Below are 26,286 nucleotides of genomic sequence, written 5' to 3'. Positions count from 1 at the left end.
CACCCTACAGAGGCCAAAAGGAATATGGGTGAATCAAGCCATGAAAATGTGAATATGTAACATGATGCAATAATACGTACAGCACACTAAACGTATCTATTAATTGTACCCAGACTCAGCTGCAGTTGGAGACATCAAACACTTCACTGCACACTCTGAGCTCCACAAAATGAGCCCTTAATCTATGTACTGGGTAAAGCAACCGCAGAATGAGGCTGTCTGTGGAGAACTAGAGTCATGTGGTAGAGTTTGACTGGATTGCTGCAGCCTTTTATCTCTGCACTTAGTACTAGAGACTGATTTAAAAAAAAAAAAAAACCGTATGAGACCTTCCTCTTTTTTGGCCCTTCTGCTGCACCAGCAGATCCTGGATGTTTCAGCAGTACTTTCCCTTTTATGCAAACAGGTTGTAACTGGGGCCTGACCAGTGTCCAGAGGGATCCCTGAGGGAGGGAGGGAAGGAAGTTTTATGGGCTTGCAGATTACAGAACTGACCTTGAAAACTCCCTGACTGTTAAACCTTCAAACTTCATGCAGGGCACGTTTAGCAGTTAGCAATTCAACTTTATCTGTAGTGAAAGATTATCCCTCTCTTGGCACTCTCGCATGCAGCCCAGCCACATTTCCCCCAAACCTTCTCCTCTCTTTAGTTCTCAAGCACACAGTACAGATCATTTCTTGCACTAGGGCTATTCGGCCAGTGCAGCTGAAATTATAAATAAACCACGTTTAAAAGGTCATCAAAGCCGAAAACGTTTACTACTGGGGACTTATCCTTGCTCCAGCTAAAACGGAGCCCCCGGAAGAGTTGAACTTGCCGCTCTGCTCCTCCGGGCTCTGCACAGAGAAACACCCCAGATCTGTCAAAAGCAAGTGGCAACCTGTGGAAACATCTTCCATCTGTTTACACCACCTTGCACGGCTGAGCACAAGACACATGCGAGTGAAAAAGACTCGGGCACAAAGAGAACAGCAAGTGCGCCCCGAGACCTCTCCAATAACCAGAAGATTAATCAATACAAGCCAGCTCCGGGCAAAAGTCTCCAAAGAGAAGAGCTCCGGGGGGGGGGGGGGGGCTCGGAAAAGAACAGGAGACAAATGTGCCCCGAGTGAGGCCACTTCGGTGCACTGCGCGTGTGATTGTGAATGAAGTCGGATTACACTACAGAAGCCATCTTGTGCCCACAGAAGTGCAGAACACTCCCCCCCCCCCTCATGCATGCATACTGCACCCCTCCCCTTCCAAAACAACAAGTTCTTTGCAAGACAGAACCCCCCCCCCATGCATGCATATTGCACCCCTCCCCTTCCAAAACAGCAAGTTCTTTGCAAGACAGAACCCCCCCCCCCCATGCATGCATATTGCACCCCTCCCCTTCCAAAACAACAAGTTTTTTGCAAGCCGAAGCCCCCCCCCCCCTCCCATGCATGCACACTGCACCCCTCCCCTTCCAAAACAAGTTCTCTGCAAGGCAGAGCCCAGCCCCGGCCGCAGCGCCTCGGTAGGACCGATCTTACCTGCACGATCTCCCCCTCGGCACTGATAGTAGCCCCAGCCCTGGAGAATCTGCCTTGCAATCCCGTAGTGTAGGTGGTATAATCCCCGCTGGGACTGGACTCGAACAGAACCACTTCCACAAAGGCGGTTTCCTTGGCCAGGGAAGCCCCGGGACACACCGCCAGCAAGACCCCCAGCAGCAGCAGCGCCAGATCCCCACAAATCCGCGCCGGGGAGCCTCTCCTCCGGCCCCCGAAGCCCCTCATCTCCCAGGCTGGACGATCAGCATCGATCCGGACATAATTGCCAAGTTTTTAGGAGGCGGATCTCTCTCCCCCTTGTGCAATCCGGATGCTTTCGCATAAAGGAGGGTCGGGAGGAGGAAATCAGAAACCCGGGCCTGGGGGAAAAGCCTCCCCCTCCCCTAATTCGACACGAAGAAGCGCATAAAGAGCAGCAGCAACGTGCGCGCGGTGCAGGGAGGGAGGCGCAGGCACTGCTCGGCTGCTGCTCTTCCTGCTGCTCCCGCTGCTGCTGCTGCTGCTGCTGTTGCTGCTCAGTCGCGCGGGCGGCTTCGCTTTCATCCCCCGCCACGTGACGCTCGCTCCCCGCGAGGGGGCGACGATAGCCCCACCCACCCGGGACGCGCTGACCCTTCCCTGGCCCCGCCCACTCCGCGCGCCAGCTCCGGAGGATCAAAGGCGCAGCGAGTCACCTGGGAGGCGGGCGCGAGCGGCGAGAGTGGCGGCGCGCGGGCTTCGCTTGCACTAAAGGTTTCCAAAATGCGCGACTAGCTAAAGTCCCTCTGAATGCTACGCTGCTTATTTTGTTTTTTTTATTATTTTTATTTATGAGTTTCAAAATATACATTCATAAAAATAAATGTCAGAAAATCAGGAAATACAAAAAGAAAACCCAATACCTTGGCTATTATATACATAGTCAAGAGTAAATAGCAATGTCATTGTTACTTAGACCACAATCTTAGATCAAGATATAAGGTAATTAATTACAGAAGTGAAGCATAAATTTAAAAAAATGCAATAAGAGGATAAGAGCTAGATCTTTACCTGCGGTTTTAGCTAACTTCGGTTGCTCTCAAGGCCGATTCGTCTGCACTTTCTTTTGCTAATACAAACTGTTTCAACTTTTCTGGGTCAAAGAATACATAATAAACATTTCTTAAGAAAATAAGGCATCTACATGCAAATTTTAACTTGAAAGTCCCGCCTAGGGCAAGAATCCGGGGCCTAAGTCCCAGAAATTCTCTCCTTCTTCTCTGAGTAGTTTTACTGATATCGGGAAAAACTTGTATCTTAGAACCCAGAAAATGAGAAGACATAGACTTGAAGTATAGCCTAAGTATATTATTTCTATCTGTTTCGAAAGCAAAGTTTACAAGAAGAGTTGTTCGTTCTGTTATGATTTCTAGAGACGTTTCCAGAAATTGTGTCAAATTTACTGGAGCCTCCTCAACAATAGCTTTGGCTCCAGTAATATAATAAACTTTTACAATTGGAGGTATAGCTTCCTTTGGAATTGCTAATACATCAATAAAATACTTTTTTAACATTTCCATTGGGGGTGTCAAAGGGCACTTGGGAAAATTCAAAAATCTTAAGTTATTCCTCCTTAGTTGGTTATCAAAGTATTCAATTTTTCTTTGAACATTTTCTCTATCAGAGACTATATTTCCAACAATTGTTTGCATTTTCTTAATTTCAAGTGAATTTAACTCACTCTTATCTTCTTGTGCTTTAACCTTCAATTCCATGGTATGTTGTGATTGTTTAAAATCCTTTACTTCAAGATTGAAAGAAGTTGAAGCCTGAAGCAGAGACGAATTCAATGCCTGGATAGCGTCCCAAAGAACCTCTAGGGTAACGACTGCCGGTCTTGCAATAATGCCGATATTCACAGGTGGTGGAGCCATGATAGGAGAGGGCGAGGAATCCATACCTCCCGTCTTCTCATCTGATGTATTTCTATCTGGCGTCGAAAAAACAACAGGGCCACTTGTAGCCTCGGAAGTCACCGATCCCGGCTCTCCCGTCAATCTCGAAACACCACCCTGTCTCGGCGGAGCAGTCTGTTGGGGCGGACTTAATGACGCCGCTTCAACGCTAAGATCCCCCGGATGTTCTGGGGATCCAACCATGGTAGAAATCAAAGCGCCACGCGCCTGAAGCCCAAACGCTTCCAAAGTCGGTTGTCGAAGAGTCAAAGTAGAAGCGGGGCTAGAAGTGGCTTTAGCCCCGCTTTTTCCCTTTCTTTTCCCCATAGACTGGGTTCCGGAAAGACCAAACTCTGCGAAAAACGGCTCGTGGTTCGGAGCTCTCAGGAAGCGCTTCCTCTCACGATCGCCATCTTGATCTCCTTCCTACGCTGCTTATTTTGTGCTCTCTGACTTGCAGCCATGTCTGCTCTCCCATTTTTTATTTTATATATATATATATTTTTTAATTAATTAATTAACTTACTTAGGTGCCCTTTTACTAAGCAGCATTGGCACGTAGCGCGTCTTACGCAAGTTAGTTTTGAACTACCACCCGGCTACTTTTTGGTGCTAACCACGTAGTAATCAGCATTCTGCGCGCGCTGACGATTACCGCCTGGTTAACATGTGTAACCTTACCGCTAAGTCAGTGGGTGGCGGGAAGGTCTCAGTCTCAAAATATGTACGTACCAATTTTCATTTTCCCATGCATCCATTTTAGGCCCCCCCCCCCAAAAAAAAGGCCTGTTTTGCAGGTGCACTGAAAAATGGACCTGCGAGTGTCCAATACATGCGTCTACACCAGCGCAGTCCATTTTTCAGCGCACCTTAGTAAAAGGACCCCTTACGTACCGCCTTTTTGAAGGAATTCGCTCAGGGCCAAAAAACGGACCGTGGCGGTGTAGGCACGTGTTTTGGACACAAGCAGGTCCATTTTTCAGCGCACCTGGAAAAAGACGCTTTTTTGTGACTGAAAATGGACATGCGGCAAAATCAAAACCAGCGCACGTCCATTAGCACCACCCATTGACTTAGCACTAAGGTCTCATGCGCTGACTGGGCGGTAAGCAGCCAGCGCACATAGACTGCCGATTACCGCCAGTTAAGTACATAAGTAATGCCACACTGGGAAAAGACCAAGGGTCCATTGAGCCGTCATTAAGCACCAAAACATGTTTTGGATGCACATCAAAAATGGAATTACTGCCCAGGCATGCGGTAACCAGCGGTAGTTCCAAGTTGTCGTGCATTGGACGCGTGTAGGCGCCTTAGTAAAAGAGCCCCTTAAGGTGGTGAACAATAAGAATAAATCAAACATGAGCAATAGACAATTACATCAGTAAAATATTCAAATAACAATACAAAGTGTGGCCTAGTATACTACTTACTATATCAACACAATAGGTAATAGAACATTTTAATTGATAGTGAAGGATAAAGCAAAGATGGAACTTATAGATAGGTAAGAGAGAAAATAAGGTGACATTTAAAGAAAGCTGCACATGAGGTCAGAGAGATGGTTAAATATTATCTCAGCTAGGGTAGGAGTGGATAAACATACAGATATATATATACACACACATATACTTCTATTTGACATTTTTATTCAAGTGCTGTAGTAGCCCTCTTAGTCTACTTTTAAACATAATCAATACAAATAAAAGAATACGATACCTTGGACTAACTATACATTTTTAATAGCTTCTTCAGATTGGAAAAAGAAATGTTTTTTAATTAAAAGGTGTGCACTCTGCAAACCACACACACTCTGCAAACCACACTGTCCTTAAAATGCTTTCTAACTCATCACAGGTCTCTTACTCCACAACCACTGACTTCCTGTCTCTTATGGAATTCCATTCACGATTCTCTTAGGGGTCTTTTTACTAAGGCACGCTAAATCAGAAGGTGCCCATTATATTCCTATTGGCGTCTTATCATTTAGCACGCATGCTGAATCTGTTAGCACGCCTTAGTAAAAGGACTGCTACGGGCAGAAGGCTTTCTAAGCTATCTCCGTCTCATGCTCTCCACTCTCAGAATGACAATCCTCTTTTTTACTTCCTTGGTCAGTAAGAGCTGACCCGATGCCACCAGACCGGGCCATTTCCATGCAATTCCTCGCCTGCTCTTTGAAAGGAATCAGAGGAAATGTGAAGACACGTGATTCATTCTGAACAGGCATCCTTTTCTCTCGGTTTGGTTTTTTGTTTTCTTCCTAAAGCCAGTATAAGGAATCCTGCTCAGAAGGAAGAGATCCCCAGAAGCTTAGCCAGTAGTTGGGAGGTGGGGATAGTGCTGGGCAGACTTATACAGTCTGTGCCAGAGCCGGTGGTGGGAGGCGGGGCCGGTGGTTGGGAGGCGGGGCTAATGCTGGGCAGACTTATACGGTCTGTGCCCGGAAAAAGACAGGTACAAATCAAGGTAAGATATACACAAAAAATGGCACATGTGAGTTTATCTTGTTGGGCAGATTGGGTGGACCGTGCAGGTCTTTTTCTGCCATCATCTACTATGTTTTTTTTATAAGCAAAGACTGATTAAATGTAAACACTTTCATTATGACTCTTGGATTCTATACAAGGTGCCCAGATTTGTGTTTGCAAATTAATTGACTAATGAGCTCTTATTGATATTAATTGGCACCCAATAAAATTTGAACTGAGCAATGCATGAAGAGTGCTGGTGTTGGCAGCTGGAAAGAGACCACCAGTTTCTGGGGCAGTTCCTGGCCCCTGCCAGCAAAGCTAAAATTATTAGCGTGCTTGGCAGGTGGGGAGTAGAGAAAAAATGTATGACCCCCCCCCCCCCCCACACACACACACACACACACAAATAAATTGAATCCTGGCTCCCCCCCCCCCCCCCCCCCCCTGGTTTCAGCAGGTGTAAGTCTGCATTTGAGTTTGAGTGCGGCATTTGTCACTAGTTACGATTCTATAAAAAAATGGAGCCCACTCTTTACATAATCACACTTCGCACTGATCTTTCCCGGTGGCCATTTTGTTAGTGTGAGTTACAAAATCTAACCCTTTGCTTTTTGGATTGTCCTTCCCCAGTGTCCAATTGCTTTTTCAGTCCTCTCTTACGTTAATCTAGGTGATGTTTCTACACAGCATTGTTCTGATTTATTTAGATCCTTGGTGATGGCTTTGGTCAAGTAAGAGGGAGCTTCTCAAAATTTAGAACATCAGTGTCTCCTCAGGAATAAACCAGCACAGGTAGCAGTGGACTGAAATATACTCCACTTACCCTGGCACAAAACTCACCCATTTGGAGACATTGCCCCCAAATAAATATAGATATAAGGAGGAATCAGAATCACTTTTCTTTGTTACATAAGTACTACTACTACTACTATTTAGCATTTCTATAGCGCTACTAGGCGTACGCAGCGCTGCACAAACATAGAAGAAAGAAAGTCCCTGCTCAAAGAGCTTACAATCTAATAGACAAAAAATAAAGTAAGCAAATCAAATCAATTAATGTGAACGGGAAGGAAGAGAGGAGGGTAGGTGGAGGCGAGTGGTTACAAGTGGTTACGAGTCAAAAAGCAATGTTAAAGAGGTGGGCTTTCAGTCTAGATTTAAAGGTGGCCAAGGATGAGGCAAGATGTAGGGGCTGAGGAAGTCTATTCCAGGCGTAGGGTGCAGCGAGACAGAAGGCGCGAAGTCTGGAGCTGGCAGTAGTGGAGAAGGGCCATTTACTACTACTACTATTTAGCATTTCTATAGTGCTACAAGGCATACGCAGCGCTGCACAAACATAGAAGAAAGACAGTCCCTGCTCAAAGAGCTTACAATCTAATAGACAAAAAATAAAGTAATCAAATCAATTAATGTGAACGGGAAGGAAGAGAGGAGGGTAGGTGGAGGCGAGTGGTTACAAGTGGTTACGAGTCAAAAGCAATGTTAAAGAGGTGGGCTTTCAGTCTAGATTTAAAGGTGGCCAAGGATGGGGCAAGACGTAGGGGCTCAGGAAGTTTATTCCAGGTGTAGGGTGCAGCGAGACAGAAGGCGCGAAGTCTGGAGTTGGCAGTAGTGGAGAAGGGAACAGATAAGAAGGATTTATCCATGGAGCGGAGTGCACGGGAAGGGGTGTAGGGAAGGACGAGTGTGGAGAGATACTGGGGAGCAGCAGAGTGAGTACATTTATAGGTTAGTAGAAGAAGTTTCAACAGGATGCGAAAACGGATAGGGAGCCAGTGAAGCGACTTGAGGAGAGGGGTAGTATGAGTAAAGTGACCCTGGCAGAAGACGAGACGGGCAGCAGAGTTTTGAACCGATTGGAGAGGGGAGAGGTGACTAAGTGGGAGGCCAGCAAGAAGCAGATTACAGTAGTCTAAACGAGAGGTGACAAGGGTGTGGACGAGGGTTTTGGTAGAGTGCTCGGAAAGAAAGGGGCGGATTTTATGGATGTTGTAAAGAAAGAAATGACAGGTCTTGGCGATCTGCTGGATATGAGCAGAGAAGGAGAGAGAAGAGTCAAAGATGACCCCAAGGTTTCGAGCTGAGGAGACAGGGAGAATGAGAGAGCCATCAACAGAAATAGAAAATGGGGGGAGCGGGGAGGTGGGTTTGGGGGGGAAAATGAGAAGCCACACTGGGAAAAGGCCAAGGGTCCATCGAGCCCAGCATCCTGTCCACGACAGCAACCAATCCAGGCCAAGGGCACCTGGCAAGCTTCCCAAACGTACAAACATTCTATACATGTTATTCCCGGAATTGTGGATTTTTCCCAAGTCCATTTAGTAGTGGTTTATGGACTTGTTTTTCACCAGTAGCCACATACTCTGAAAAGGTTTGCTAGCAGAACCTACTAATGTAGCCCAGCTCCAAAGGATATTCATGATATCTATCTAGGTATCTTTAACCCTCCATTGCCCCAGGTACGAATAAGTACCTGTATATACTAAGTAAACCGCTTTGAATGTAGTTACAAAAACCGCAGAAAGGCGGTATATCAAGCCCCATTCCCTTTCAAGACACTCTGGACTTTATTTTTTTATATCTTTAATCTGAGTGTTCACCACTTGCCCAGAGCTGCCAATTTGCTCATTCCAGGAGGGAGACATTTTTGGCCACTCCTGGAATTCTGCCAACCTCATCCTGGTGCATTATGGGTTCTGCAGCACTGATTTCGATGGATAGAGTCATGGACTACTGCACTGCTTTGGCATGTTAGTTTAAAACCAGGTCTGGCCAGAAAGTCTCCCTCCTGGAATGGGAACTTGGCAGCTCTCCTGGCCACCTGCTTAACCAAGGGGGTTGGGGGAAATGGGAGGGACACGTTGATCCAGTCCGGGTTTTGCTTCCATTGGCTCAATCTGTCCTCCTTTTTCTGGAGCCATAGGGTAACCCTAGAGGGACCAAGACAGGAACTTCTGATACATGGCTGGCAGAATATCTTTTCTTCAGGTTCCTAAATCATAGCTTCCCCAATCTCACTTCTCACAGTGCAATACCATGCTGGCCAGAAGCTAGCATTTCTCTTTACTCCTGCTTCACATAACTGATTTGCTAATTATGCTTTTGGTTTGAAAGCTGCAGGGGGGGGGGGGGAGGGATAACTGAACCTGCACTTTTTAAAGAATCAGTACTAGCCAGGGCCTACAAACTATCAACTTGGCTTTGACTTACTGTGATTTATTTCTTACACTATCTTCTGGGTAACAAAAACGTCCCTCCCCTAAGCCCCTCTTCAGGTCACGCAATATTCTTGCCTTAGCAGATTCTTGCACAGGGCTCTGATGAGGAGGCCACAGTTTTGCTCTGTGTGCTGTATTTACGCTTTCAGGGCTGTCCTTAATTTGGGAGGAGGAATGGGATGGTCAATGCACAGCTCCAGCAAGGGAGGAGAAGAGGAGAAGCAATGCCCAACATGACAGACACTGTCCCTGCTCTTCAATATCTTAGGGAACAGGGGGAAGATGACTGTTTACGCTCCCATCAGAGGGGAGATGTCATCTTGCAAAGACCCTTTCCCCTCACTTGTCCATATTTGGGGATGATCTCCCGCCTGCAGAATTGCTCCCAGCCGTGCATCGCTATAGTCTTGCATCTGTTCTTTGCGTCAAAGTGATACTGCATGGGGTCCTGAGGAAGATCCACTCGTCAGCTCTCCGTGCTGTGTTCATGATTTACATGTATCGGTGGAGCATCCTTAATGGCTGGGTTGAAAAGTCTCTCTTCGGTCTCCGAACTGTCTTGGCGCTTCGCACACTCTAGGAAGAGCCCAAACCTTCTGGAGCTCCGAAGCGAAGTCGTGATAGATGAACTAATACATGGAAGGGACGCTGCCTTGGAAGAGTAGGTACTGCAGCCTGCACAAAACTATGAATCCACTGCAGGATCCTGCCAAGAATGTCGGTCACCTAATGGACAAGACACTTGTCATCACTACTGTCTGTGGTGGATTCATTCACGTTCCATGTTTTATTCAGACATTACACAAATCTGAATGATGTCTGCATAGTCCTCTGAAGGCAATTAGAAGACAGGGTCCCCAATTTCCTGAGATTCACAGCCATGAAAGGACCTAATTTGGGAGAAATTTTAGATTCTTTAAACACTAAATTCTCCTCACGAGAGAAGGAAACATTCTAGACCTAGTCCTTAGTGGAGGGCATGATCTGGTGCGGGAGGTAATGGTGCTGGGGCCGCTTGATAACAGTGATCATAATATGATCGGATTTGATATTAGCTTTGAAGTATACATAGGAAATCAAATACGTTAGCGTTTAACTTTCAAAAAGGAGACTATGATAAAATGAGGAGAATGGTCAAAAAAAAAAACTTAGAGGAGCAGCTGCAAAGGTCAAAAATTTACATCAGGCTTGGGTGTTGTTAAAAAAAAAACATCCTAGAAGCTCAGATCAGATATATTCCATGTATTAAAAAATGTGAAAGGAACGCCAGACGACAATTGGCATAGTTAAAAAGTGAGGTGAAGGAAGCTACTAGAGCTAAAAGAAAATCCTTCAGAAAATGGAAGAAGGAACCGACTGAAAATTATAAGAAACAGCATAAGGAATGTCAAGTCAAATGCAAAGCACTGATAAGGAAGGCTAAGAGGGACCTCGAAAAAAAGATAGCGTTGGAGGCAAAAACACATAGGTATATTAAAAGCAGAAAGCCGGCAAAAGAATCGGTTGGACCGCTAGATGACCTAGGAGTAAAAAGGGCGATCAGGGAAGATTAAATTAATTCTTTGCTTCGGTCTTCACCGAGGAAGATTTGGGTGGGATACCGGTGCCAGAAATGGTATTCGAAGCTGATGAGTCGGAGAAACTTAATGAATTCTCTGTAAACCTGGAGGATGTAATGGGGCAGTTCTACAAACTGAAGAGTAGCAAATCTCCTGGACCGGATGGTATTCATCCCAGAGTACTGATAGAACTGAAAAATGAGCTTGCGGAGCTATTGTTAGAAATATGTAATTTATCCTTAAAATCGAGCGTGGTACCGGAAGATTGGAGGGTGGCCAATGTAACGCCGATTTTTTTTAAAGGTTCCAGAGGAGATCCGAGAAATTATAGACCGGTGAGTCTGACGTTGGTGCCAGGCAAAATGGTACAGACTATTATAAAGAACAAAATTATAGAGCATATTCAAAAGCATGGATTAATGAGACAAAGTCAACATGGATTTAGTGAAGGTAAATCTTGCCTCACCAATTTACTACATTTCTTTGAAGGGGTGAACAAACGTGGATGCCAGTTAATATTGTGTATCTGGATTTTCAGAAGGCGTTTGACAAAGTACCTCATGAAAGACTCCAGAGGAAATTGGAGAGTCATGGGATAGGAGGTAGTGTTCTATTGTGGATTAAAAACTGGTTAAAAGATAGAAAACAGAGTAGGGTTAAATAGTTAGTATTCTCAATGGAGAAGGGTAATTAGTGGGGTTCCCCAGGGGTCTGTGCTGGGACCGCTGCTTTTTAACATATTTATAAATGACCTAGAGATGGGAGTAACTAGTGAGGTAATTAAATTTGCTGATGACACAAAGTTATTCAACATCGTTAAATCGCGGAAGGATTGTGAAAAATTACAAGAGGACCTAATGAGACTGGGAGACTGGGCATATAGATGGCAGGTGACGTTTAAAGTGAGCAAGTGCAAAGTGATGCATGAGGGAAAGAGGAACCTGAATTATAGCTAAGTCATGAGAGGTTCCACATTAGGAGTCACGGACCAAGAAAGGGATCTAGGTGTCGTCGTTGATGATACGTTTAAACCTTCTGCTCAGTGTGCTGCTGCGGCTAAGAAAGCAAATAGAATGTTAGGTATTATTAGGAAAAGAATGGAAGACAACAATGAGGACGTTATAATGCCTTTGTATTGCTCCATGGTGCAACCGCACCTCGAATATTGTGTTCAATTCTGGTCGCCGCATCTCAAAAAAGACATAGTGGAATTAGAAAAGGTGCAGAGATGGGTGACGAAAATGATAAAGGGGATGGGATGACTTCCCTATGAGGAAAGGCTAAAGCGGCTAGGGCTCTTCAGCTTGGAGAAAAGGCGGCTGAGGGGAGAATAGAGGTCTATAAAATAATGAGTGGAGTTGAACGGGTAGATGTGAAGCGTCTACGCTTTCCAAAAATACTAGGACTAGGGGGCATGCGATGAAGCTACAATGTAGTACATTTAAAACAAATTGGAGAAAAGTTTTCTTTACTCAATGTGTAATTAAACTCTGGAATTCGTTGCCAGAGAATATGGTAAAGACAGTTAGCTTAGTGGAGTTTAAAAAAGGTTTGAACGGCTTTCTAAAGGAAAAGTCCATAGACCATTATTAAATGGGGGAAATCCATTATTTCTGGGATAAGCAGTATAAAATGTTTTGTGCATTTTTGGGATCTTGCCAGGTATTTGTGATCTGGATTGGCCACTGTTGGAAACAGGATGCTGGGCTCGATGGACCTTTGGTCTTTCCCAGTATGGCAATACTTATGTACTTATGTACTGTGCTCTTCTAACATACATAAGAACATAAGAGTAGCCATACTGGGCCAAACCAATGGTCCATCTAGCCCAGTATCCTATTTTCCAAACAGTGGCCATTAAGCCAGGTCACAAGTACCTGGCAGTGGCAGAAACCCAAATCGTGGCAACATTCCATGCAGAACCCCAAAGAACAGCAAGATTCCGAAATTCTAAAGAGTGACAAGATTCCATGCAGAATCTCAGAGTAGCAACATTCCATGTAGAATCCCAAAGAACAGCAAGATTCCGGAATCCTAAAGAGTGACAAGATTCCATGCAGAATCTCAGAGTAGTAACATTCCATACTACAAATCCCAGGGCAAGCAGTTGCTTCCCATGTCTGTCTCAATAGCAGACTATGGACTTTTCCTCCAGGAACTTGTCCAACCCTTTTTTAAAGCCAGATACGCTAATCGATGTTACCACATCTTCTGGCAAAGAGTTCCAGAATGTAACTATTCATTGAGTGAAAAAATATTACCTCCTATTTGTATTAAAAGTATTTCCATGTAACTTCCTCGAGTGTCCCCTAGTCTTTGTACTTTTGCAATGAGTAAAATATCAATTTACTTCTACTCGTTCTACACCACTCAGGATTTTGTAGACCTCAATCATATCTCCCCTCGTCCGTCTCTTTTCCAAGCTGAAGAGCCCCTAACCTCTTTAGCCTTTCCTTGTATGAGAGGCGTTCCATCCCTTTTGTCATTTTGGTCGCTCTTCTTTGAACCTTTTTGTAATTCCGTTATATCCTTTTTGAGATTCGGCGACAGAAACATAAAATAAGCAAGGTGCGTTTCTTTTCTAGCAGAAATGAGGAAGGTTGGCAAATGTGGTAACACCTACAAGAATGGGCAGCAGGAATACGGTTCCACCACTTCCTTCCAGACCCCAGAGCAGCTCCACCCCCACCCTGGCTGCATAGTTCCACTTCCCTTTTGTTTCCAAATTGAGAGATTTCAGTTACCCCAGTGTTAATCGGGTAAATGACTCTTTGGCACATGCTCGGGGGGGGGGGGGGGGGTAGAGTTTCTAGATGCCATAAATGATTGACTGCTTCAAGGGCCCTTTTACTAAGCCGTGGCAAACGTGGACTGCGGCAGTGTGAGCGCATCTTTTGTGCGTGCGCCAGGGCCGTTTTTGCCACATCCTGGCACAAAATGGCTGTTTGTTAAGAGGCCGGAAAATAGATACGCAGCAAAATGAAATCCAGCATGCATCCATTTTCGACCATTGACTTAGCGGTAGGGTCTCACGCGCTACCTGGACAGTAGATATGCAGTTTACTGCCAAGTAAGCGCCACGTAGTAGAAAATAGAAAATATTTGCTATCGCTTGTTTTGAGTCAAATTCAGAATTACCGCCCGGGTCCCGCGGTAACCAGGCGGTAATACTGATTTGGCGCACACTGGAAGCACATAGGCCCTCACATGCCTTTGTAAAAGTGCCCCTCAGGGAGCAGTTATCAGAGGAGAAAGTACTTTAGATCTAATCCTGACTGGTACAGGGGATAATGATGGTAAGGGCCAGTAGACAATAGTGCTCAAATTTGTCATCACAGGAAGGAAGACTCTAAAAAAAAAAAATCCAACTTAATTTTAAGAAAGAAAACTATGATAAAATTAGGAAATTAGAAACAAAAAGTAAACAAACTGGTTGCCACGTTCAAAAGCTTTCATGAGGCATGGACATTACTTAAAGAAAGATCATTTTGGAAGCTCAGAAAAAATGTATTCCACACAATAAAAAAAGTTGAAAGATTTAATGATGTACGGGCCTGATGGGCAAGTGATTTGGGTACTGGCGCCACTCAATTGGCTATTAAGAAGGCAGTGAGTAGGTCTAAAGAGATGGCTCACAGTGCTAGTGTTAAGGAGTGTCAAATGGCGTAGCCAGCCCTCCAAATTTGAGGGTGCCAGGGGGGCTGGGGGGGGGGGCAATACATTGCTCTCTTTTCCTGTCTCTCTCCCCCTCCTCCATGCGCCCACCTGCCTGCCATACATACCTTTGTAGAGGCCCCGCCAACCAAATAAATACAGTGCCGCAGCTCACCTCCCTCTCGTGCCATACTGGGACACACTGAAGGTCCATCAAGCCCAGAATCCTGTTTCCAACAGTGGCCAATCCAGGTCACAAGTACCTGGCAAGATCACAGAACAGTAAAACAGATTTTATGCTGCTTATCCTAGAAATAAGCAGTGGAATTTTCCAAGTTCATCTTAGTAATGGCTCATGGACTTTTAGGAAATGATCCAAACCTTTTTGAAACCCTGCTAAGCAAACTGCTTTTACCACATTCTCCGGAAACAAATTCCAGAGTTTAATTACACATTGAGTGAAGAAATATTTTCTCCGATTTGTTTTAAATTTACTACTTTGTAGCTTCATTGTGTGCTCCCTAGTCCAAGTATTTATGGAAAGCATAAGCAAGGGATTACTGTCTACCCGTTCCACTATACTCATTACTTTATAGATCTCTATCATATCTCCTCTCAGCCGTCTTTTCTCCAAGCTGAAAAGCCCATGCCGCTTTAGCCTTTCCTCATAGGAAAGTCGTCCCATCCCCTTTAATGTAACCTTTCTATCAGACACTTCATACAAGAGGCATTCCACCCCCTTTATCATTTTGGTTGCTCTTCCTTGAAACTTTTCTAATTCTGCTATATCTTTTTGGACAAATGGCGACCACAAGAACCGAACAGAATACTCAAGGTGCGGATGCACCATGGAATGATACAAAGGCATTATAGTATTTTCTGTCTTATTCACCATCCCTTTCCTAATAATTCCTAGTATCCTGGTGTTCGAGTTGACAGGTTGCCTGGTTATTCTCTATGTAACCTTCTCAGGGAAACTCCTGCGGACTCCTAGTTGGGGGAGGTGAATTTCCCTAGATATGGCAGTTGGCTAATTGTGCGGCTGGGGAATAGCCCAGTGGTTTAAGGGGGGAGGAGATGAAAATGACTCCAGGAATATTCTTATTGCAAAAGATGAGTGACAATTATTGTTAAATTGGGGGTGGGATCTGGTTAATAAAAAGCCTACTTTGGACCTGCGTAGGGTCTTTGGTAGGCTGGACCCCTGCCATGACCCAAGAAACTAATGGGGTATCTTGAGCATGGCAAAAAAACGAGGGCTGGGGAGAGAAGATTCATTGCGTTCCTGCCCAGTCACGGGGTCCTGAGAGTAAAGAATTGCTTCCTTGAGAAGGAGGGGTCTGGAAATCCAGAGATTCAGTGTTGCATCGACATGGCGGTGAGGGAGGTGGGTGAGAGGAACCGCACCTCAAGAAGTGGATGGACGGAGATGACCTGGTCCATGAGAAAATCCGACCAGCAAGACTTTGGGAGAAATAGCCAGGAGGCCAGCTCCAGGTACAGACCCCACTAGGTGTGGGAAGTGACAGTGGATTGAATAAGAGGATTTGCATGTGATCACCTTGTTTTTTAAGTTTGCAAAGGCTGTTTGTAAGATCCTGCTTCTGTTAGTAAAGCTGAACTATTTTTGTGTTTTAATAAAACCCAGCATGTGAATGAAATTCTTGGATCGTAACCTACATCTTTTTCCAACCTGTTTTTCCAGGTGAATCCTGGCCTGGGTACCCCAAAGAGCATAGACGGCATCCTGAACTGTTTTAACTGGGACCGGAGTTACAAAAATGGCACCCAACCCGAAAGGGAGGGTTTAATGAAAAATTGGGGAGATAATCTTTGGTCACTGTGAGTTTTGCAGGCAGATTTTTTCTTTCTGTTTGTAGCGAACTGAGAAAATAAGAGAGGTTTCTGCAGTGGCTCTCCTTGGTCGGCTGCCACCCGGGGCGGATCACCACTGCACCCCCCCCCCCCCCCCTCCACACAGGTGCAGCACGACACCCCCTCCGGCGCATCAACACCCCCCCCCCCGGCGTATTACTACTACTACTATTTAGCATTTCTATAGCGCTACAAGGCGTACGCAGCGCTGCACAAACATAGAAGAAAGACAGTCCCTGCTCAAAGAGCTATGTAATAAAAGTGAGCCAAGTATAGGACAATCAAGCCATTGTGACATCACTGATGAGGTTGGCTCTTATTGGTGGCCTGAGGCATTATGACATCACAATATCACCTCTGATTACAAGAGACTACTACTACTACTATTTAGCATTTCTATAGCGCTACAAGGCGTACGCAGCGCTGCACAAACATAGAAGAAAGACAGTCCCTGCTCAAAGAGCTTACAATCACCCAAGCCCCCCCCCCCCCCCCCACCCTGGTGCATTAATCCTACCTGCTGTCAATTCGTCTGGTTCCCTGCTCCCTCTGCCCAAGAACAGGAAGTAACAGCAGAGGGAGCAGGGAACCAGCGGAGCCGACAGCTGTGCCGCTGCTTTCTGCACCCCTCCAGCAGCGTGCACCAGGGGCGGACCGACCCCACCGCCCCGCCCTCGGTACGCCACTGGGTTTCTGACTGTCATTTTTGCTTTGGCAGCAGAGCTGTGAGAGAGAGAGAGATATCAAATGTTACCTCACTGACCTAAGGAGAGAGATGTGAGCAGCACCTTATGTAAATTATTCACTGAAGGAAAGACAGGCAGACTGAAAGTGGCCCACTTGCACATTTAGGGGAATATTATCCATTTAAGGCATTAAAGTGATGTGATATAAAGAACATATACACTCAGAGAAGCTGATTAAGTAGTCAGAGAAACTATTCACCAGGAGTGTACACTCCATCTGCTTGCCCTAACTGAAACTTGGCTTTACCCTAAAGACTCTGCTTCAGTTTCGGCCCTATGCCATGGAGGTTCTTTTCTCCCATACTCCTCGCCCGGTTGGCCACGGAGGTGGTGTCGGGCTACTACTTTCACCCTCTTGTAGATTTCAACCTCTTCTTACACCTGTCTCACTGTTTTTCTTCCTTCGAAGTACACTCGATCCGTCTATTCGCTCCTCTGCCTCTCCAAGTAGCAGTCATTTATCGACCCCTTGATAAGTCCCTTTCTTCCTTTCTCACCAGGGCCGTGCCTAGGGTCTCTGGCGCCCCCCTGCAGCCTATCAGTTGGCGCCCCCCCCTGTAGACTATCAGTTGGCGGCGGCGGTGGCGCCCCCCCCCCCCCGTGAAAATGATCGCTCACCACTTGCCACACTGACAGGAATTGTCAGCAATATTCTTAGAAACAAATTGCTATACATTGCAAAATAAGATAGCAGATGTAAATTCTCAAAGTGGACATATTCCAAACACTAAAATGAAAATAAAATGATTTTTTTTCTACCTTTGTTGTCTGGTGACTTTCTTTTTCTGATCATGCTGGCCCAGTATCTGATTCTGCTGCTATCTGTCCTCTTAACTCCGTTTCCAGGGCTTCCTTTCCATTTATTTCTTTCCTTTCCTCCTTACTTCTTCATTTCTGGTCCTCAGCTTCTGCCTATTTTCTTCATCCATGTGCAGTTTTTCTCCTCTCTTCCTTTTCCCTCATTTCATCTCCTTCATCTCTCTTCCCTCCCCTCTATGTCCAGCAATTTCTCCTCTCTCCCTGAGCCCTGCCCTCCCAATCCATGCCCATCCATGCTCTTCTGTCCCCTGCCCCCTCCATTCATCCCTATCCAGCAATTCCCCTCTCTCCCTGAGCCCTGCCCTCCCAATCCATGCCCATCCATGCTCCTCTGTCCCCTGCCCCCTCCATTCATCCCTATCCAGCAATTCCCCTCTCTCCCTGAGCCCTGCCCTCCCAATCCATACCCATCCATGCTCCTCTGTCCCCTGCCCCCTCCATTCATCCTTTTCCAGCAATTTCCCTCTCTCCCTGAGCCCTGCCCTCCCAATCCATGCCCATCCATGCTCTTCTGTCCCCTGCCCCCTCCATTCATCTCTTTCCAGCAATTCCCTTCTCTCCCTGAGCCCTGCCCTCCCAATCCATGCCCATCCATGCTCCTCTGTCCCCTGCCCCCTCCATTAATCCCTATCCAGCAATTCCCCTCTTTCCCTTCCATGACCCCCCCTCGCATCCATGCTCCTCTCTCTCCCATGTCCCAGCCTGGCCCGCCCTCTTCTCTCCCCCCCCCTTTGCATCCATGCTCTCGTTTCTCCCCTGCCCTCCCGCTCCCATTGTTCAATTCAACTGCCCGCCCTCTTCTCTCCCCCCAACATCCCTTTTCTTTTTTTTTCTTTTTAAATTTACCTCCGTGGCGGTTCCGGCAGCGTCAGGGAAGGAGGCGGCGCTCCCGACGTCTAGCCTTCCCTTCACTGTGTTCCGCCTTCTTCTGACGTCATCCTTGACGTCAGAAGAAGGCGGAACATAGCGAAGGGAAGGCTAGAGACGTCGGGAGCGCCGCCTCCTTCCCTGATGCTGCGCTGCCGGAACCGCCACCACGGAGGTAAATTTAAAAAGAAAAAAAAAGAAAAGGGATGTTGCAGGAGGGCGAGCGAGGTGAGCATGGTGCGGCGGCGCCCTCCAGAGGGAAGCGCCCCCCTGTCATGCTTACCTCACTTACCGTGTTAGCACGGCCCTGTTTCTCACTGACTTTGATGCCTGGCTTTCCTTCTTTCTTGAACCTTCATCTCCTTCCCTGATTCTTGGGGATTTTAACATTCATGCTAATGATCCCTCTGACTCTTATGCTTCTCAGTTTCTTTCTTTAACATTCTCTTTCAATCTTCAGCTGTGCTCCACTGCCCCCACTCACCAGAATGGCCACTGTCTTGATCTTATCCTCTTCTCAAACTGCTGACTCTCCAGTTTCTGTGCCTCAACTCTTCCCCTCTCTGACCATCATCTGATAACTTTCACACTTAAACACCCTCCTCCCCAGTCCCATCCAATCATAACCAATACATTTAGGAATCTTCAGGCTATTGACCCTTCTACTCTGTCCTCCAGTATTTCAAATCTCTTCTCTACCACTATGTTATCCAAGTCTGTCAATGAGGTTGTCTCTTCCTATAATACTATTCTCTCCTCTGCTCTGGATACTCTCGCTCCTCCCATTCCCCGTTCTGTAAAACGTACCAAACCCCAGACTTGGCTGACCTCTAAAATCCACTACCTATGTTCCTGTGCCCGCTCTGCCGAATGCCTTTGGCTTAAATCCCGTGCCCATGCTAACTTCATACATTTCAAATTCTTGCTGACCTCCTTCCAGTCTGCTCTTTTACTTGCCAAACAGGACTATTACATCAATTTGACTAATTCTCTTGGCTCAAACCCTCGTCGTCTTTTTGCCACACTGAACTCTCTCCTCAAAGTACCTTCACCTCCAACCCCCCCCCCCCCATAGACCACTACTAAATGGACTTGGGAAAAATCCACAATTTCAGGAATAACATGTATAGAATGTTTGTACGTTTGGGAAGCTTGCCAGGTGCCCTTGACCTGGATTGGCCGCTGTCAGGGACAGGATGCTGGGCTCGATGGACCCTTGGTCTTTTCCCAGTATGGCATTACTTATTGACCTATAAGTGCATTCACTCTGCAGCTCCTCAGTACCTCTCCACTCTCATCTCTCCCTACATTCCTCCCCGGGAACTCCGTTTACTGGGTAAATCTCTCTTATCTGCACCCTTCTCCTCCACTGCTAACTCCAGACTCCGTTCCTTTTATCTTGCTGCACCATATGCCTGGAATAGACTTCCTGAGCCGGTACGTCAAGCTCCATCTCTGGCCGTCTTCAAATCTAAACTAAAAGCCCACCTTTTTGATGCTGCTTTTAACTCCTAACCCTTATTCACTTGTTCAGAACCCTTATGTTATCATCCTCACTTTAATATTCCCTTATCTCTTGTTTGTCCTGTTTGTCTGTCCTAATTAGATTGTAAGCTCTGTGGAGCAGGGACTGTCTCTTCATGTTCAAGTGTACAGCGCTGTGTACGTCTAGTAGCGCTATAGAAATGATTAGTAGTAGTATTAGTAGTACTTATGTAGGTCTTGCTCCACCTCCGGCTACCGGGATTGGACTCCCGCAACCTGGATCCGCCCCCTCCAGCTGCCAGCCAATCCAGAGCCTCCCTCACTAGCTGATCCCTGTTGCTCCTGATGGTGGGGGCTATTTAGGAGTGTCTACTCCTTCTCTCAGGGCTTCGGCTTCTACTTCGGTAGGATTGCTTGTGCTACTGTGTGACTTTGTCTACTACTGCTTGCTGCCTGACCTGACCTCGGGTGCATCAGTTTTGTGATTTTGATTTGGGAAATTTTATTTGCATAATGAACACATATCAAATTAATTTTATGTGCATAAACCCTCCAAATTAATGCGAGCAATTTGATTTATGCACATTCAAACCTTCTTACAAATTTTACACCCTAATTTCTAAAACTGAACAAAGTCTAAAAATTGGCTAAATAAGAAAAACAACAAAAAGAACCACATTTGTTGTCAGTGCAATCCACACTCCTAATAAAAATGAAGAGTCAAAAAATAAAACCCCAACAACCTCTCAGCCCTAAGCTGAAGATGATTTTACAAACTGTATCTTTGGTCTTTTCAGTTTCCAGAGCACAGACACTTTTTCTTTCGTTATAGTTTTGTTCCCCCTGGTGGTCATTTCATGTAACTGCACTCAGGCATCTCTGCCCTCTGATGTTCAGCTCGAAAACAGAAAATCCACAAATTAGTTCTGCAAATGAAATTGGTTGTTATTGCCTTACCTGGAATATGCTTTTTTCACTTTTTGTATTTTGATTTGCTAAAATATGCAAATTGATAGTGCTTCCAGAGGCTTTTCATGTTTTCCCCACAATTAGCACCCTTCACAATAATACCCACACACCCTACAACCAGCAGCTCTGACACTACACACAGGTACTCACCATACTGTGAGCATGTGTAGCACTTCATTACAGCCATCCTACAACACAGATATACATAATACCCTCCCCCCCCCCCCCCCCCCCCCCCCCAGCCACCCTCTCAGTGCATCAGTTGTATGTATGCAATGGTTCATTTCGGTTCTGGAGTTTTCTTGGCTGTCGGACACATCCTCTCCTTCCATTCCTGTTTCTTTTAAGTACGTAAGTATTGCCATACTAGGAAAGACCAAAGGTCCATCAAGCCCAGCATCCTGTTTCCAACAGTGGACAATCCAGGTCACAAATACCCGGCAAGGCGGTCTTATGGGGACCCTCAGCTTAGTGGGGGAGAGACCTTCCTTAGCATCTGTTTGTGAGTTCTGAGGTATGGGGGGGGGGGGGGGGGGAGATACCTTCAGGGCCCTAGCCATAGGAGCCAACTTTTCAACATTATTGGGGGTGCTAAGCCCAGTGGAAATAACCCCTCCCTAGACACATACAAGGAATTTTCTTAATATTGGGGGTGCTCAATCACCCACAGAGTTGGCTCCTACGGCCCTGGCTCACAGGCAACCACTGAGTCCTTCGTGGTAAAACTTCTGCTTGAGGAAAGTGATGAGAGAGCCCCCCCCCCCACCCCCCCCCCCCCCCTCCACAAGGAAGGGCCTTCTCAGAGCTTTTGTTTCTTACACGCTTGTTAATTCCTTTCTTTCTTTATAAAATCTAATGTTCTGCATTATCGTATCATTCTAAGGGGGTTACAAATTCTCTGGGGGACAGAGGAGATGAGAAATGGTTCTGTTTCTGGCTGCAGATAGTAGCTGGGTCTGTTTACTTGGAGCATAGGAGCCGACTCTGTGGGTGCTTGAGCACCCCTGATATTAAGAAAATTCCTTTTTATGTGTCCAGGGAGGGGTTATTTCCACTGGGCTTACCACCCCCAATAATGTTGAAAAGTTGGCTCCTATGACTTGAAGCATTTGGTTGGCTGGGGTGGGGTTAGATGTGTCTCTTTATACCACAAAGAGGCTTATTTTCAAAGCACTTAGCCTTCCAAAGTTCCATAGAAACCTATGGAACTTTGGAAGGCTAAGTGCTTTGAAAATATGCCTCAATGTCATCTCTCTGAATGTCAGGGGGTGGGGGGAGTTTTCCTAAGGCCCAGTAGGTGCATATAGACATGCTGTCAGATACATGTCGGGATTTCGGGGGAGGGCTGGTGAGACACATATTTTGCCTCCTCCAACTATAGTAGCCACAGGATCTGCATTTTGATACCCAAGTCTTTGCCATTTATGTTATGTCTGTCCTTACATGGACCCTAAGGGCAATTTGTGCTTCGGGTGGGTAGGTTGTGTGCTAGACAGATTATAGTAGGTAAGTATATTCCCCAAAGAGCGAGCAGGGAGAATTTTACTCATGCTTGTCGAGGGTCCTAAGGATTTTTTGGTTGTCCCATTGTTGCTAGGAAGAGACGGGAATAGAGAGTTGCACGGGGACAAAAAATCTAACCCGTCCCCACCCGTTCCTGCTGGAATCTTACCTGTTCCCACCCATCCCCACAAGAATTTAATGGTACATTAAAAAAAAACTTCCAGTCGGCTCTCTTTGTCTCTCTCTGGGTTTGAGCCCCAGCACTGCAGGCAAGGAAGAAACGGAAGTCGGAACTTGAACACTCTGGTACGCACATGTAAGACTTGTCTCTGATTCACTGGCACCGTGTGCTCAGAGGTCACCACATACATGCACCAGTAGGTCAGGTGACATCTGATGCTTGTGCCTGTGTCAGAGCTGAGGTCTGCGCATCAGCCCGGGAGCAGAGAGGATTAATAGTAACATAGTAAGTGACGGCAGATAAAGAATCAAATGGTCCATCCAGTCTACCCAATAAACACACTCATTATCAATCATGATTAAATCAGCAATGAACATGATATTATATACTTGATTATGGTCTTTCTTTGGCGTTTCTGGAACATAAACCATAGAAGTCCGCCTGGCCCCTGTCCTTAAGTTCCTACTGCTGAAGGTGATGTTAAAGACCACTCCAGCCTATTCGTCTTCTCATTTGTGGGACACAGACAGGAAAAGTCTGTCCAGCACTGTCCTCATCTTGCTAAGTTCTTTCCAGCCCATCCTAAACCAGATTGCCGTGTATGAGACACAGACCATAAAAGTCTTCCCGGTATCGGCCCTAGTTCATCATGGCTGGAGTCGCCGTCTAATCATCCGTATACGTGTAGCCATTTAAGTTTAGTTTTTTTATAACTTGCATTTTCTAATGAGAGATCCTCTTTGTTTATCCCATATCTTTTTGAATTCCATCACCATTTGTGTCTCTGCTACTTCCTTAATGGAGACTTTCCGCATCTCTGCTGTTAAAGCAAGGAGGAGGAGATGGCACTCAACGAACTTGGTACTTGGTAGGTGAGAGGCTGGTGTAGGTGCAACTTACACTTCAATGGGAACCCCGCAGGAACTGCTTCCGTCCCCACTGGAACCCCACAAGAACTGCTTCTGTCCCCACAGGAACCCCACAAGAACTGCTTCCGTCCCCATGGGAACCCCACAAGAACTGCTTCCGTCCCCATGGGAACCCCGCAGGAACTGCTTCCATCCCCACGGGAACCCCACAAGAACTGCTTCTGTCCCCACAGGAACCCCGCAGGAACTGCTTCCGTCCCCACAGGAACCCCACAGGAACTGCTTCCGTCCCCACGGGAACCCCACAGGAACTGCTTCCATCCCCATGGGAACCCCACAAGAACTGCTTCTGTCTCCACAGGAACCCCGCAGGAACTGCTTCTGTCCCCACAGGAACCTCACAGGAACTGCTTCCATCCCCACGGGAACCCCACAAGAACTGCTTCCGTCCCCACGGGAACCCCGCAGGAACTGCTTCCGTCCCCACGGGAACCCCGCAGGAACTGCTTCTGTCCCCACAGGAACCCCACAGGAACTGCTTCTGTCCCCACGGGAACCCTACAGGAACTGCTTCCGTCCCCACGGGAACCTCACAGGAACTGCTTCTGTCCTCACTCCCGTGCAGGTTTCTAGATGGGAATTCTGCCGTAATTCTACAGCCCAGAGGTCTTCAGGGGTATCCAGCCCTCGACTGCTTCTCTGGATCGGCACTGTCTAATCAGGCAGTTTGAGCTGCAGGATGTTTGGCCAGTCCACTACCCCAAGCCAGGGTTTACATTTATTTTTCAGGACCCCCTAGGTTGTATATTTGGATTGATTATTTTCGTGTTCATCTGATTTGGAGCTGAATGAAATATGTGTACATACCCAACCACATTTTTTATCTGATCATTATCCCATATTTGGCTGGTTCAAAAGCACAACTTCATGTTTGCAGTGGCTTAATCTGGCTACATTGGAAAGTTGGCGATTTGAGACTATGGTTTGGCGTACAGTAGGAAAGCTATGAATCAGTGGGAGGCCTCAAAGGCTTCTCATGGTTGCAAGAGAGGCTGCTGGAAGGGAATCGTAAAAAGACTTGGCCAGAATAAAGGAACAAGTTTAGGTTCTGTCTATAGGAATTTGCAGGCCACAAGGGCAGACCTTGAGAGTCTTTGGGTAGGAGAAACCGAGAAGCCAAAACAATATACTGAGCAGAAATGTTATGAGAATGGGAATAATACCGTGGTTCTGGTGGCTGGAACTGTTCTAAAAAAATGGGCCACTGCGACAATATCAGCTAGTCACGGCCCTCAGCTCAGGGGCTTCTAAATGGATCACGGAGGCGTCAGAATGATGTGATGATTTCCTTGGCAAATTTACACTGCAGAGATATTATGTAGAGTTTTATAAGGTATTTTGAGATATTTAGGTCCCTCTTCTGGAGAATTTATATTTGATTTTCATAGGGACAAATGGGACTTGTCATAATTTGTTCTGTATCAGAGGGACTCCACTCACATCTCGTCCCTCCACACAATTCTCTCTCTTCTCAGAACCCTTTACTCAATCTATTTCAACTATCAGCTCCCCAGTCTCACATAGCTCCTGTCCTTCAGAATTCCTTCTTTCATTCCTCTCCCAGATCCTCACAGCAGAATTATATCCTAGCCCTGTAGCCACTTCACATCTAGTCTCCCCCTTTCATCAGCTCCTCTGCCACCACCTTTCAAATTCTCTCATGGCTCCTCTGCCCCTTTACTATCTCATTCCTTTCCCAGTGCCCTTCTCTCAGCTCCTTATTCCTTTCCCAGTGCCTTTCCCTTTGCTCCTCATTCCTTTCCCAATGTCTCTCTCAGCTCCTCGTTCCTTTCTCAGCCATCTCTTTTCCAAGTTGAAGAGCCCTAACCTTTTCAGTCTTTCCTCATAAGAGAGGAGTTCCATCCCCTTTATCATTTTGGTCGCTCTTGTTTGAACCTTTTCTAATTCCGCTATATCTTTTTTTGAGATATGTCGACCAGAACTGAACGCAATATTCAAGGTGAGGTTGCACCATAGAGTGATACAGAGGCATTATAGTATTCTCGGTCTTATTTACCACACCTACAGAAAGATATAAACAGGATGGAGTCGGTTCAGAGGGCGGATACAAAACTGGTACGTGGTCATGGTCATAAAACATATAGGGAAGAGAGGTGGGAGAGAGGGGATATGATAGAGATATTTAACTACCTCAGTGGCCCAGAAATAAGTACATAGTACATAAGTAATGCCACACTGGGAAAAGACCAAGGGTCCATCGAGCCCAGCATCCTGTCCACGACAGCAGCCAATCCAGGCCAAGGGCACCTGGCAAGCTTCCCAAACGTACAAACATTCTATACAATCAAGCCATTGTGACATCACGAATGAGGTTGGCTCTTATTGGTGGAATGAGCCACTATGACATCACAATAGGTTAAATCACTGCTCTATGTAATAAAAGTGAGCCAAGTAGAGGACATAAGTACATAAGTAATGCCACACTGGGAAAAGACCAAGGGTCCATCGAGCCCAGCATCCAGTCCATGACAGCGGCCAATCCAGGCCAAGGACATCTGGCAAGCTTCCCAAACGTACAAACATTCTATACATGTTAT

At 46.2% G+C, this 26,286-nt stretch overlaps 1 protein-coding gene across 1 annotated transcript in view; it reads right to left on the bottom strand.

The window, feature by feature from the left end:
* The window catches only part of ZNRF3 (zinc and ring finger 3), a 251,956-nt gene extending 249,935 nt beyond the window's left edge, over positions 1-2,021 (bottom strand). The window contains exon 1 of the mRNA XM_030218155.1: positions 1,519-2,021. Coding sequence (XP_030074015.1) covers positions 1,519-1,764 — 246 coding nt within the window. The 5' untranslated portion in view covers positions 1,765-2,021. The remainder of the gene's footprint in view (positions 1-1,518) is intronic.
* Between the last annotated feature and the right edge of the window lie 24,265 nt (positions 2,022-26,286).

This window comes from Microcaecilia unicolor, chromosome 11, assembly GCF_901765095.1.
Source record: "Microcaecilia unicolor chromosome 11, aMicUni1.1, whole genome shotgun sequence".
NCBI lineage: Eukaryota > Metazoa > Chordata > Amphibia > Gymnophiona > Siphonopidae > Microcaecilia > Microcaecilia unicolor.
The sequence above is the reverse complement of the archived record's forward strand: the minus strand, read 5'-3'. Positions and strand labels throughout refer to the sequence as shown.